This window comes from Schistocerca piceifrons, chromosome 5, assembly GCF_021461385.2.
Source record: "Schistocerca piceifrons isolate TAMUIC-IGC-003096 chromosome 5, iqSchPice1.1, whole genome shotgun sequence".
In the NCBI taxonomy this organism is placed as follows: Eukaryota; Metazoa; Arthropoda; class Insecta; order Orthoptera; family Acrididae; genus Schistocerca; species Schistocerca piceifrons.
The window spans coordinates 25,628,236-25,640,296 of record NC_060142.1 but is presented as its reverse complement, the minus strand read 5'-3'; the positions used below and the strand labels follow the sequence as shown (position 1 = coordinate 25,640,296).

Here is a 12,061-nt window from a genome sequence, read left to right as displayed (position 1 = left end):
TCGGAGGCGCGAAGTATAGAAGAGGGGGTCCTTGACTCGCAGAGAGTGCTTGATTAGCTTGTGGAGAAGGGAGAGGACAGGCCTCTGAAGTTTCCTGCAAAACAAATTTATTATCGTATATGTCAGTGTCGTTAAGGATCCATGCTGGTTGCAAGCGCTCAATGAACACGACAGATGGTTTGTTCTTAAAAAGGATCGTATAAGTATTTTCAGAGTGTGACAGGGCCCGGTTTGGGCCAGTGTAGGGTGGAGCAAGGGGTGGACGCACGGCGTCTTCTCTAAGCATCACATAGTTACAAGAACTGAGGTGTGGGTGAATGAAAACCGGAGGGGTAGCATGCGATCGAGGTTGCAGAAAACGTAACTTGGTGATATACTGTCGAACCTGTCGTACCAACTCGGGAAGTTGATCCTCGGGAAGTAGAGGAGGATCATCAAGAAAATCCACTGGAAGTGCGAGGTTTTCCCCTTATACCATCTCAGCAACTGACGCTTTAAGGTCTTCTTTGAAAACCGTCCTCAATCCTAAAAGGACCCAGGGGAGTGCCTCAGTCCACATTAGAGCGACCTACAGGGTACAGTGCCATCGTTCTATTAGGCCGTTAAATTGCGGGTGATAGGCTGTAGTTCTGAATTTGTTGATAGCACACAATTGACAGAGGCGGTTAAACAGATTAGATTCGAACTGTCTCCCCTGGTCTGTGGTAAGTGAAGTAGGGCAACCAAACGAGGAAGCCGATTGTGGACAAAAGCGTTAGCTACAGTGTCGGCCGTAATGTCTGCGATGAGGATAGCCTCAGCCCAACGTGTGGTACCAGTATGGCGAGTGTTATACTTATAACACAGAAAACACCATTTACTTTCACTATGTAATATTTTTATTGGCACAAGATAAATCAAAACACAAAGAAATAGTTTTCGGCAATCACGGTAATAGTCATGACGAATGTCTCACACCAACTAGTCAACAACCAACGTGAGTAAAACGAAGTACAAAAAAGCAAAGATATTAATATTTTCTGGCAGTTCTGCCACACAAGTGTGTTTTCTCATAATATGAGTGGTTACAAGCTTTAAGAGATAATTATAAGTTTCACATCCATCCGCAAATAATTTCGCCAGTCGTTAGGTTCGCCGTGCAACTCTCGCAGTAAATTTACGTGAGAAAACTACTTTCGCTTTGGCAGCCACTGTTTACACCATTTTGACCGCATTCTCTGTTTCTTGCGGTTGGTCTGAATGTTTTTTTGCAACACAAGTTGCGAACACAGACCATAACAGAACTTCCTCCATTTCTATATTTCACAATAACTGAATTAAATTTTTGACTTTTACGGGGAGCGTAGTCGCTTGCTACTGATATTTCTTTTCTACACCGACAGATGGCAGGCGAGTAGTAGATTGGGGTTTGTGTCGTGTGAACACACCAAATTTGCAGCGATCTTTTGCATGTACAGACATCTGCGCCGATGTCTGCGCAGACAGATCGTTGCGTTGGATCAGTACACGCATTGGCACTTAATTGCAACGATTTGTAGCCGCAGCAGAGACCGGCTCCAAGGGGGGAAATGAGCCAAAAACATAATTAGTATTATTATCATTAAATCTCTGTATCGATGTACTACAGTCAAAAAAGAGGGATATAGGTTTTAAAATAGTTGGAATAAAGGGATCGACTTCTTTGATATATCGACTATATTCGATTTCAGTTCGATATTTAATTCCAACTTCATTGTTTACAAGCAAATTTTTGCGTGTATGTATGAGAATTTGGCGCGAGAAGTGGTCTAGTTGGTTTGTTATGAGTGTCAGTTAGTGTTCATGGAAAACGCAAATTACGAAAAGAGCCCTAAAGATTATATGGGTGAACAGTCTGCAGAGGATGATTTGGCCGCCGTTACTGCGAAGACGTTAAATGACATTTTAATGGAAGATCCATTAATGTGCGATTTGCCCAAGAATGTGACTTTGGAAGAGGTTAATTCGCAAATTGCGCTACAACAAGGACAGTCAATTACAGTGTTTATCGACAGGCATAATGAAACTACGGTACCAGTTGTGGTTAGTAATAACATGTCATTGCTATTGGAAGTGTTTGGATGGCGCGTTTTTCCTGTTCTGTAGCAAAGTTGTCATTTCGGATGATAAGACAGTTACGCACTTTTGTAGCAGTATTTTTCTTTATTAGCGGATTCATGTTACGTTGCATGGATTCATTCTGATGTTTAAACGCGTCATTTCGGTCATTGTGCTGAAAGTACATGGTGACCATAAATTTAAGAAATTGCATGTGACAAAATAACTTAGTTGTTTGAGACACGTAGTCGTACTGGAAAATATGGAATTAAGGGTGATGCTATACAATAGATTACCTCATACCTCCAGAACAGGAAACAAATTGCAACTCACTTCAGATGCAGTCCTAAGTGTTCCTTACCTATACATTTACGAAATTCTTATTTTATTACACAGCAGAAAAAAATTACCTGAGGAGAATGATTTCAGCCACATCACATGACAAGAGAATTAACGAGAATTCAATAAATTAATGGGCAGAAATGTTCGTAATATGAAACAAAATCATCGAAAAAATTAATGCTGCAGAAGATTGTTAGAGGAATGCTACTATTTAGTTGAATCCACTTAGGGCGAACAGATAATTCTACCAGGTGTGACGTTGTATTAGAGATTTTTATAACGTGAAGAATTATTAGGACTGAGATATTAGAATTACGTGGTCTCTGTTTTTGATTTTTTACTGCACAATTTGTCTCGTGTCTCTGAATCAAATGATTTGTTGTACAGGGTGATTCCATGATGATGCAGGTCTTACGGAATTATGGAGAACGGTAAATGTATCAGAGGCAAGGGACTCGAGTCCAGAACTAAAAGTTATTGTAATATTATTCTGATACCATTGACAAAGGACCTCGTCTGCTGCAAGCCCTTTGCTTTAAATATCTTGGGATGAGGTAATATGGATGAAAAACGAGAAAATGTCGTCTAGTGAGCGTAGCCCGAAAGTGCATATATTAAGAGCTACAAGCACTTGTTCAGTCGGAGAGGTTTTGTTTCACTGTAGCAGAGGTGAACAGTTCCTCATAGCTTTTAAGATACTCATTTTAGAGGTCTTATTTACTGGATTTTTCTGTTTTGATCCATAATACTTCCTGCCAAAATATAGAAACCAAAGAGCATGCAGGAGAAGAGGTTCAGTGTCTTCTACCTCAAACTGATACATTTACACTTTTTAATCACTCCTGAATGTTTGTAACATCATGATATCTCCGTCTGTATGTTATGAGACTAGTAAACCACAATTCATGCCAAGTCTTAAGGACAGTTTCCAGCTGGCATCCAGTTTTTCTCGATGTAGCCTATACTCTAGGAATTCAATGGCAACGCCTTGAAATGCATTGTGAATGCTTGTCTTCAATTTCTATTTGTCCATGACCCTGTTTCGGTAAATCCTTTACAAAACCCCATAGGAACAAGTCCATCTGGAAACTTTTCATCCTGAAATTAATAGAAATTTGGGGACCAGTGCTGTGATGCCCCAGGTTACATGTGTTCCAGTTGTGACACAGCATACTGTTGTGACATATCCAGGTAAACATTACTGTTGACGGGAGACTTCCTGAAAAAGAATGGACAAATGATGCAATTGTGTGCCTGTCTGCACCACACATTGAACTTTGAATTGTCTTTCCATTTCATGGCTAACATAAGCTCACAGATCCCCATATATTATGATGGTACAGTTTGCAAAGTTGACTTATTGGAGAGAAAAATCATTCTCAAAGGGTCTCGTTTGTGTCAGTCTTGGCTAGTACATCTATTACAAGTAGTTTGTGCTGATGTTTGTCACTCAGATTTAGTGCCTGAAGCATCTGCATCTTGTAGGCATAAGCCTCTAAGCTCCATATGCATTGATTTTATTGGGTTCTTTGTAGGTGTCTACTGTACTTTGTTCATGATGACATCTCATTTATCGAAAAACTACCTTTTCCATAAATGATTTGTGTCAAGTCTGAGGGGTTGGTCGAGATGGTGGTTCCCTTCCATATTGTCTAAAAATTTCATTGTCCTAGGACATCAGACTTCGTCTCTGTGAGCCAGACTACACACTGAGCTTTCTCCCATAGTGTCCACGTTTTTCTTTGTTTGCCGTTCTTATTTTTCCCCTCATGGTTCTTAAACGTACTTAATATCACCTGTATTTCCCTATACATTATAACTATTTTTTTGGGAATGTTGAACATTTTGCACCATTTTATGCTGTTGAATGATTATCCTGGTTCAACAAATCCTATGAGTTTGATTTCTCTGAAGTCTTGATTCCACTGCCAATAGAAATGTCAGAACTAACTCTAGGGTACCATTACCTTTGCTAAAGTCAAACTGATCCTTATGGAACAGCTCCCTGATTTTAATTTTCCTTTCTGTGTATTATTCTTGTCTACAACTTGGATGCATGAGATGTTAAGCTCATTGAGTGTTAGTTTTCACACTTATCTTCCTGTGGTATTTTTAGGATTGCAGGGTCAGTATTTTCCCAAAAGCCTGGTGGTATGTCTCCAAACTCATAGATTTTATGCACTAACTTGAAAGCTATTTTTTGCCACTTTACCCAATGATTTTAGAAATTCAGAAGAATCTTGTCCATCCATTCTGCCTTGTTTAATCACAAGCCTTCTAAAGCTCTGTTAAAATGTGACTGTTATACTAGATCCTCTGTTTTTCATATCGGCTCCAACCTTTTCCTTTGTTACATCATCAGAAGAGTTGTCTCCCTCCAAGACGCCTTCAGTGTACTCTTTTCCCCTATCAGTGGAATTCCCATTGATTCTTAATCTTGATGCCCTCCCTTTTTAATTTCACCAATGGTTGTTTTGAAGCGTCGCTTTAAATTCTCAAGCTTCCAAAAGTTATTTCCGATAGTGGAGTGCTGCTCATTGGGGTCAACAGAAGCGGTGTGTGTGTGTGTGTGTGTGTGTGTGTGTGTGTGTGTGTGTGTGTGTGTGTGTGTCCCCACTCTACTTTGCAGTGCTGAAATTAGTTGGTGATAAGTAATTTTTTTGTCTATTTTTCTTGAGTTGTAATGTTTTGTGTATTTATTGTGTATTGAATGTGTTTTAATTTATGTAGGGATGTTTTACTTTTTGATGTGTTGTGGTTTTATTTTTGTTTTTCGTAGTTGTAGGTGCTGAATTTTTTGTATCAATAGTTACGGTTGACCTATATAGGTCAAGGGAAATGACAGATTCCAATTTTTGTAGTTTTACATGTAGGTATTGGTGTTTTGGTATCGTCAGCTGTGGTCAGGGGAAATATCTCATTCCAATTTTCGTAGTTTTTGCTGTATGTGTCGCTGTTTTGGCTTTGTCAGTTGCGGTTGACCTATATAGGTCAAGGGAAGTGTGCGATCCCTGTAGATTTTTGTGATTATTGTTTTTTGTTCGTTAAGGGAAGTGTGCGATTCCTGTAGATTTTTGTTATTATTGTTTTTTGTTCGTCATTTTGTGTGTTTTTGGATTGTGGTGTGTTTTTTTACTGTTATATTTAGCTTGTCCCAAAACCCCGATTTCCTGCAGTTGTCCCATTAGTTATCTTATTTATACGTACTTTCATGTTTGCATTGTGTATGTAGTGACACCATAGGCGCCATATTGGAGACACTTTGAGTAGCCGTTTCCGCCATATAGATGACGTCATGGTTTATGGTGGAATCGGACACTTGCATAATCCCACTCATTGATCCAATCCCTAAACTGGAGAACCAGGATTTTATATCAGGGTTTACTCTCTTAGGAGGGTTGACTTCTCTCCATGTAAAGAGACCTGCTTTTTGTAGATAAGGCACATTTTCTATGGTAGTTCTCCTGTAGTCTGCAGTTTGGTTGGCCTTGCTGGTAGTTGCCTGCCTGCTGGCGTAGCCCTCGAACATTTCCTTCAACAGTAAGAAATGAGTTGTTAGGTTAATTGTTGAATTTGGCATATGCTGGTGCTTGTGGCTATACACATACGTATTCTAAAGGCTCTTCTGTTGTTTGCTGCTCGGTTTAGTTCCTTCTAATAGTCACATCTTATCCTGTTCTCAGTGGGTTCCAAATGCTTCACCCTAGACCATCCTGTTCCTTTCTTTTCTGACACTTTTCCTCCAAGAATATTAGTGGTGAAGGTGTGTCTAATGATGTGTCCAATAAATTTAATTTTTCTCTTTTCCATTTCCTGAAATAATCTTATCTCTGAGTTGATTTCCCTTAAGACTTCCAGATTTTTTTTTTACATCCAGCTCTTTCTTGTCATTTTCTGCCATATCCACATTTCAGCAGCTTCAAGTCAATTCCTTGATTCCACCCATCTGCTTTGACCCTTGGCATCATCAGTATGGCAGAAATGGCTAGTTTCAGTATATACAATATGGCAACAATGACGTCACACACCAACAGAAATGACAGGGTAACATCTTACTCCAAAAATAAGATGAAACAGGACAACTGCGTAAAATTGTTGGCTTAGGGTGGGGACAAGCTAGATATACGTTAAAAAACTACACCATTCTAAAATAAATAATATCAAAAAAATTTAAATTACAACATTCTGCTACACCAAAAAAACCACAGGAATCGGACATTTCCCTGACCTACATAGCCCAACTGCAACTATCAATGCCAATAAACCACACCTGCAGTCCTGAAAGTGTTTTCGGATGCTTCCCATGACCTATGTAGCTCAACCGCAGCTGTTGATACCAAAAAACCAACTACAACTCCGAAAAGTGGAACCGAAACCCCAGAAACTGAAAAACCCAAATACCAAAGCTCTAAACCACATTAACACGGAAATACAGAAGCGTCCGATCTTACCCGTCGGCTTTGACCCATGACGTCACAAATATGGCGGAAACGACCATAAACGACAATTCCAATATGGCGGATATAAAAACATCGCATACGTATCATAAACACTGAAATACACAGATTTCACAAAAAGCCTAATGACTCTAACGGGACAAGCGTGGGAAATTGGGGGTTTTTGGGTGGGGAGAAACTAAATATACACAAATGTAGCCACCGACCGCCATACAAAACCACGCAGAATGACGAAAAAAATCAACATCACGAAACTGACCAAATACCAAAAAACACATTCTTATCCAGAATCAGACACTTCCCTTGACCTACATAGATCTACAGTAACTCCCGATCCCATAAATTAGGATCGAACACTTCCCTTGCTGAGCAACAGCAAACTGACCCCAACAAACCAAACAAACGTAAACCATGAACACACCACCAGAGGGCACGACAAACACCCCCACGACATCTACAAACACGCCACAATCACAAACCAAACTCCGCGCCGTAATGCGTCACACACCACAACACGCTTACGTCACAGGTCAAAGCCGACGAGTAAGATCGGAGGTTTCTGTTGACAACCAAAACTCAAATGAACCCAATACCACATGTTAAACTCTGCGTGTCCGCATCCACCACCAGAGGGCACCATGAAATACAACAACATGACATCTACAAAAAAACACAATCAACTCAAAAATATCACGCCATAGTGATGTCACCTACCACGGCTTCATTACTACACGGGTCAAAGCAGATGGGTGGAATCGGACATTTCCATTCACCCCAAATTTCACTTCCAGAGAGCAGCTACACCATAAAATTTTGCAAGTAATTTTCTAACATCTATATTCATATGTTTGATTGTTAATGATTTTCTTTGTCATAAATGCCTTCTTTCCCAGTGCCATTCTTCTCTATTGTCGTCTGTGGTTATACTACCACATAACAAAATTGTTCCACACACTCAGTTCTGACATCATCAATTTTTATATTGTTTTCAATTTCTCCCACTCTTCTTCTTACAATCATTACTTTTGTTTTACATTTGTTCATTTTTAAGTTCCATAGTTGAAGAGTGTTGATAGGACTTGCAACATTCTGTTCATTTGTTTGTCATGTCCTTCATGATCTAAATAGCTTCCTCAATGAACATCTTAAACGAATATAGACATAGTATAGGGGCATGCTTGTGTAATTACTTTTCTAAATGGCCTATTCCTCTGCATTACTGAGGTGCATTTTTGTGCATTGGTTCTGATTCAATTTATTAATCATTCTTCTGTCACTCCAGAAGAGTCCTATTTTCTTTGTAACTCTAAAGAGTAGCATCCAATTCACAGTGTCAAAAGCTTTTTTGAAGTCAGTGCTCATACCCATGGATATTAAATGCTGAGCTCAAAAGACAGTTGTTAGCTGTATTAATTGATTGTTTATGAAGGAGCATCAAAGTGTAAAAAATTGAGAAAAGGACTAATGATCAAAATGAGGACAGATGACACAGAGAGAATTGAAAGAAAACTCATTAAACTGGTATGGACATTTGTTGAAGCTGATGCTGAAGAAATCTTTCTTGTTCAGACCATGTCAACAGAATAATGGTCTGCACAAGGAGGATGCTTTGAACAGAGAAGCTTGGCAGAAGGTAACAGGAATACAGCAAAAGTTGTTGTTAATTAATCTGTTGAGTTCCATAACTCACTTGCCACTGAAAGAGCCACCTGGGTGAGTCAGACTGTCCATTACAATCTGCTCCCTTTTGGGAAACATTGTAACTGTGTGTGTGGAAGTGGACTTCCCAGGTCCTTCGTGCATGCAGGTAAGCTGTTCGGCTGTTGTAAGCGGCTAGCAGGTAGCCCGGAGACTCTGCAGTGAGCAGACGAATGTCCCATCCAGCCCAGAGCCACAGCTCGTGGGCACTTGATGCACTTGTTAGATATTGCTGAATAGCACCTGTAAGGTAATATGGAATAAAGTGTTTATATAGCAAAAAGATTGTCTTTGATCTAATTATTGTGAGTGGGATCAAGGGGAGGACAGTGAGTCCTCTTGCACTAAACACTCAAAACTTAGTACATTCAGGACCAGAGGCCTGCAAGTGAATTGCTTACATTTTTTGGTCCTGTGGGCCGGATACTGTCAGCACATGGAATAGTTATGTTCATCCATGTGCTTGTACCAGTATTTGTGAATGCATGAAATACTGCGAGAAGCTAACTGTGTGTGTTGCACACATTCCGGTTTCTTCAGTAAGTGCTACCCAGTGTTCCAAGGCCTGTTTGTAACACTGATAACAAAAGCCTTAGCACAAGTGACCGGAGACATTTTTTGCTGATGTCTGATGTCTTTTGAGCTCTGCATGCGAGAAGTAAAGACACGGACAGTGCCATTATCAGCTGTGACGTCACCTCTTGCTCTTGCCGAAACTTTGGGCTATCAGAGACTGCAGCTCCTGACAAGCCAGCACTCATGATGCTGCTGCTGTTCCAGTTCATACTGTCCTGTGCTGCTGCTACAACCTGGTAAGTGCAACAGTTGGCTTCCTGTTACCATCTGCCCATTCCTGAAATAGATTCCATTGAGAAAACAAAATTAGTCAGAGAGGGGTTGCAAAGGCCGCTCTAGCACACGTACATTTTTGCAGAATGCAGATAGTGCTAATGTTGAAATACTAGAGGCAAAATTAAGCAGACTGATTTTGAGTCATGTCAAGGTCAGTTGTAAATTGAAGATGAATCTGTTGATCACAGCAAGGATAGGGAAGAATTTGAGGATTCATGGACTTGATTGAATCGATTGTCAGGGGTTTAATCAAGGGACATGCTATGCTACAGCCTATGGAATTGATTCTTACAAGCAGTGCCAGTACTTTAAAAATACCTGTCATTAATTTGCCAAATTCTGAAGGGGAGTACCCTAAGTGGTCATCTTACAGAGATGCCTTTTTAAGTCTCGTTATGAACAGTAATTCAACTGATGACATACAGAGATTTCATTACCTAAACTCCTCTTTACGAGGTGAAGCAAGGAACTTTTCGCAACATGTACCTACAACATCAGGAAATCTATGAATTGCTTCGGGAATTATCATGCAGAGGTATGATAATCGAAACATAATTGCAGCCAGGCATGTAAAGGCTTTGTTAGCTCTGCGTACAGTCAGCCACAGCATGGCAACCGATTATAGGCAATTAATTAATCCTGTGTGTAGCTATTTGAAGGCCTTAGGAGCTCTTAAACCTGACATTCCACTTCAGGGAGTGATTCTTTCTGAAGCAATTTTGGCTGTTTTATGCCACTCACAGGCTGGCATGAGTGGGACGTAAAAATTTCTGGGTTCACGTTCACCACATTAAATCAACTAATAGATATTTTTGGAAATAAAATGTCAGGCTCTTGATTGATCAGATTCAGGGACATCACCTCAAGGGAACCACAAGGAAATGCCAGTAACTCATATCAAACTAAGCATGTGAGGAAGGTTCATCTGGCGAATGATAATGAGTTCAGCAAGTCTACCACAGTAGATGTAATTCTTGCCGTTTTCTTCGATGCTGTTTTGAGGGAAAGACTAGAGAAACAAAATCATATAACACTGATTGAAACTAAATTCTGGTAGATTTTGTCTGCTAGGATTCCTTCAGCTTCATGCAACATGCCTCATTGTATAGTGACCTCATGCTTTGATAGAGGCGACACTTTCGATGCCAAACTGCAAAGGTTTTGGGAGCTAGAGGAACTGTCTACCAAAATGATGAGTAAGCAGGATAAAATATGTGAGGCTCACTTTCAGCACCCCACAACTCGAGATGAAGATGGGAGATATGTGATACGACTGCCAATAAAACCTTACTGTAAACCCTTAGGTGAATCACAAGAACAGGCCTCTCGGAGGCTAGAGCATCTTGAGAGGAAATTTATGAGGCAGCCGAACTTGAGGAGGGAGTATGCTGCTTTCATGCATGAGTATGTTGATGTAGGACACATGGAGGTTTCTTAATTCTCAGGATATTGTTGGTCCAAGGTTTTACCTTTGACATCATGCTGTCTTCAAGGAATGCAGCTCCACTAGTAAGTTAAGAGTAGTGATTGATGGCTCTGCTGCCACTTCTAATGGAGTGTCTCTCAATGAAATGTTGAAGGTTGCTCCCATGGTCCAGGCAGATTTATTTTCCATTATAATAAAATTTTGATCCTTTATGTGGCTCTGTCAGCTGACATAACAAAAATGTATCGCCAAGTGTCTCTCCATCCTGTGGCAGGAATCACCATCAGAACCAATGCAAGAATATATATTGTCTAGTCACTTATGGAACCACTTCTGCTGCTTTTCTTGTGACTAGATGTCACCAACATTTGGCCTTGGAAAATCAAGACAGGGTTCCAGTGGCATCGCAAATGCTGTTGTGTAGCTTTTATGTGTAAGACTTCTTAGGTGCATTAGCTACAGGAGCTGAAACTCAGGAACTTCAAACCCAGCTGACTCAACTATCTGCTTCTGGGGATTTTCCACTGAGGAAATGATATTCCAGTAGTGACAAGGTTATGGCAAAAATTCCATTGCAGGACAGACAAACTCCTTTGCCTTGTAATTTTGCTGGTGAATAAACCATAAAAATGTTAGGAATATTATGGCACCCTGGCTCTGACACATTCCAGTTTCACATGCAGCTGAAGAGAGACGACAGTGCTCAAAGTTTACCAGGCATAATGGTCTGTCTACGATAGCATCAATTTTTGGCTCACTAGGGCTTTTGCGTCCAGTCTTTCAGTGCTAACCTTTGATTGGGATGAAGTTCGACTGTCCAACCTAATTGATGAATCGAATGTCCTCTACATGCAACTACTTTCCCTTAATGATATTTCAATCAGAAGGAAGATCATTCCGTGTCCTCAACACATTAAAGGGTCATTCCATGCCAAGTGGTCTAGAGGCTCCCACAAGAACCTCATGGATTTTGATGAAATTTTGTATGAACATTCACACATGTTCTCAATGAACACTGGTAAAGTTTCAGTTTAAGAAATTCAATACTTTCGGAGATACAGTCACTTGTTTAAGACCATAGCACAGCTTTCTATAGTGCGTCCTTGAATTTTCAGCAACTTTGAGATGATATATCTCTGTAAGTATTTGCATGAAAGAAACAAAACATGGCCATCTTATACAACTTTTAGGGCTCTTTAAAGTAAAATAT

At 40.1% G+C, this 12,061-nt stretch overlaps 1 protein-coding gene across 1 annotated transcript in view; it reads left to right on the top strand.

Moving 5' to 3' along the window:
* Positions 1-1,714: 1,714 nt before the first annotated feature.
* Positions 1,715-12,061, top strand: part of LOC124798499 (U11/U12 small nuclear ribonucleoprotein 25 kDa protein-like) — a 53,771-nt gene continuing 43,424 nt past the window's right edge. The window contains exon 1 of the mRNA XM_047261937.1: positions 1,715-2,061. Within this exon, the coding sequence (XP_047117893.1) occupies positions 1,822-2,061 (240 nt within the window). The 5' untranslated portion in view covers positions 1,715-1,821. The remainder of the gene's footprint in view (positions 2,062-12,061) is intronic.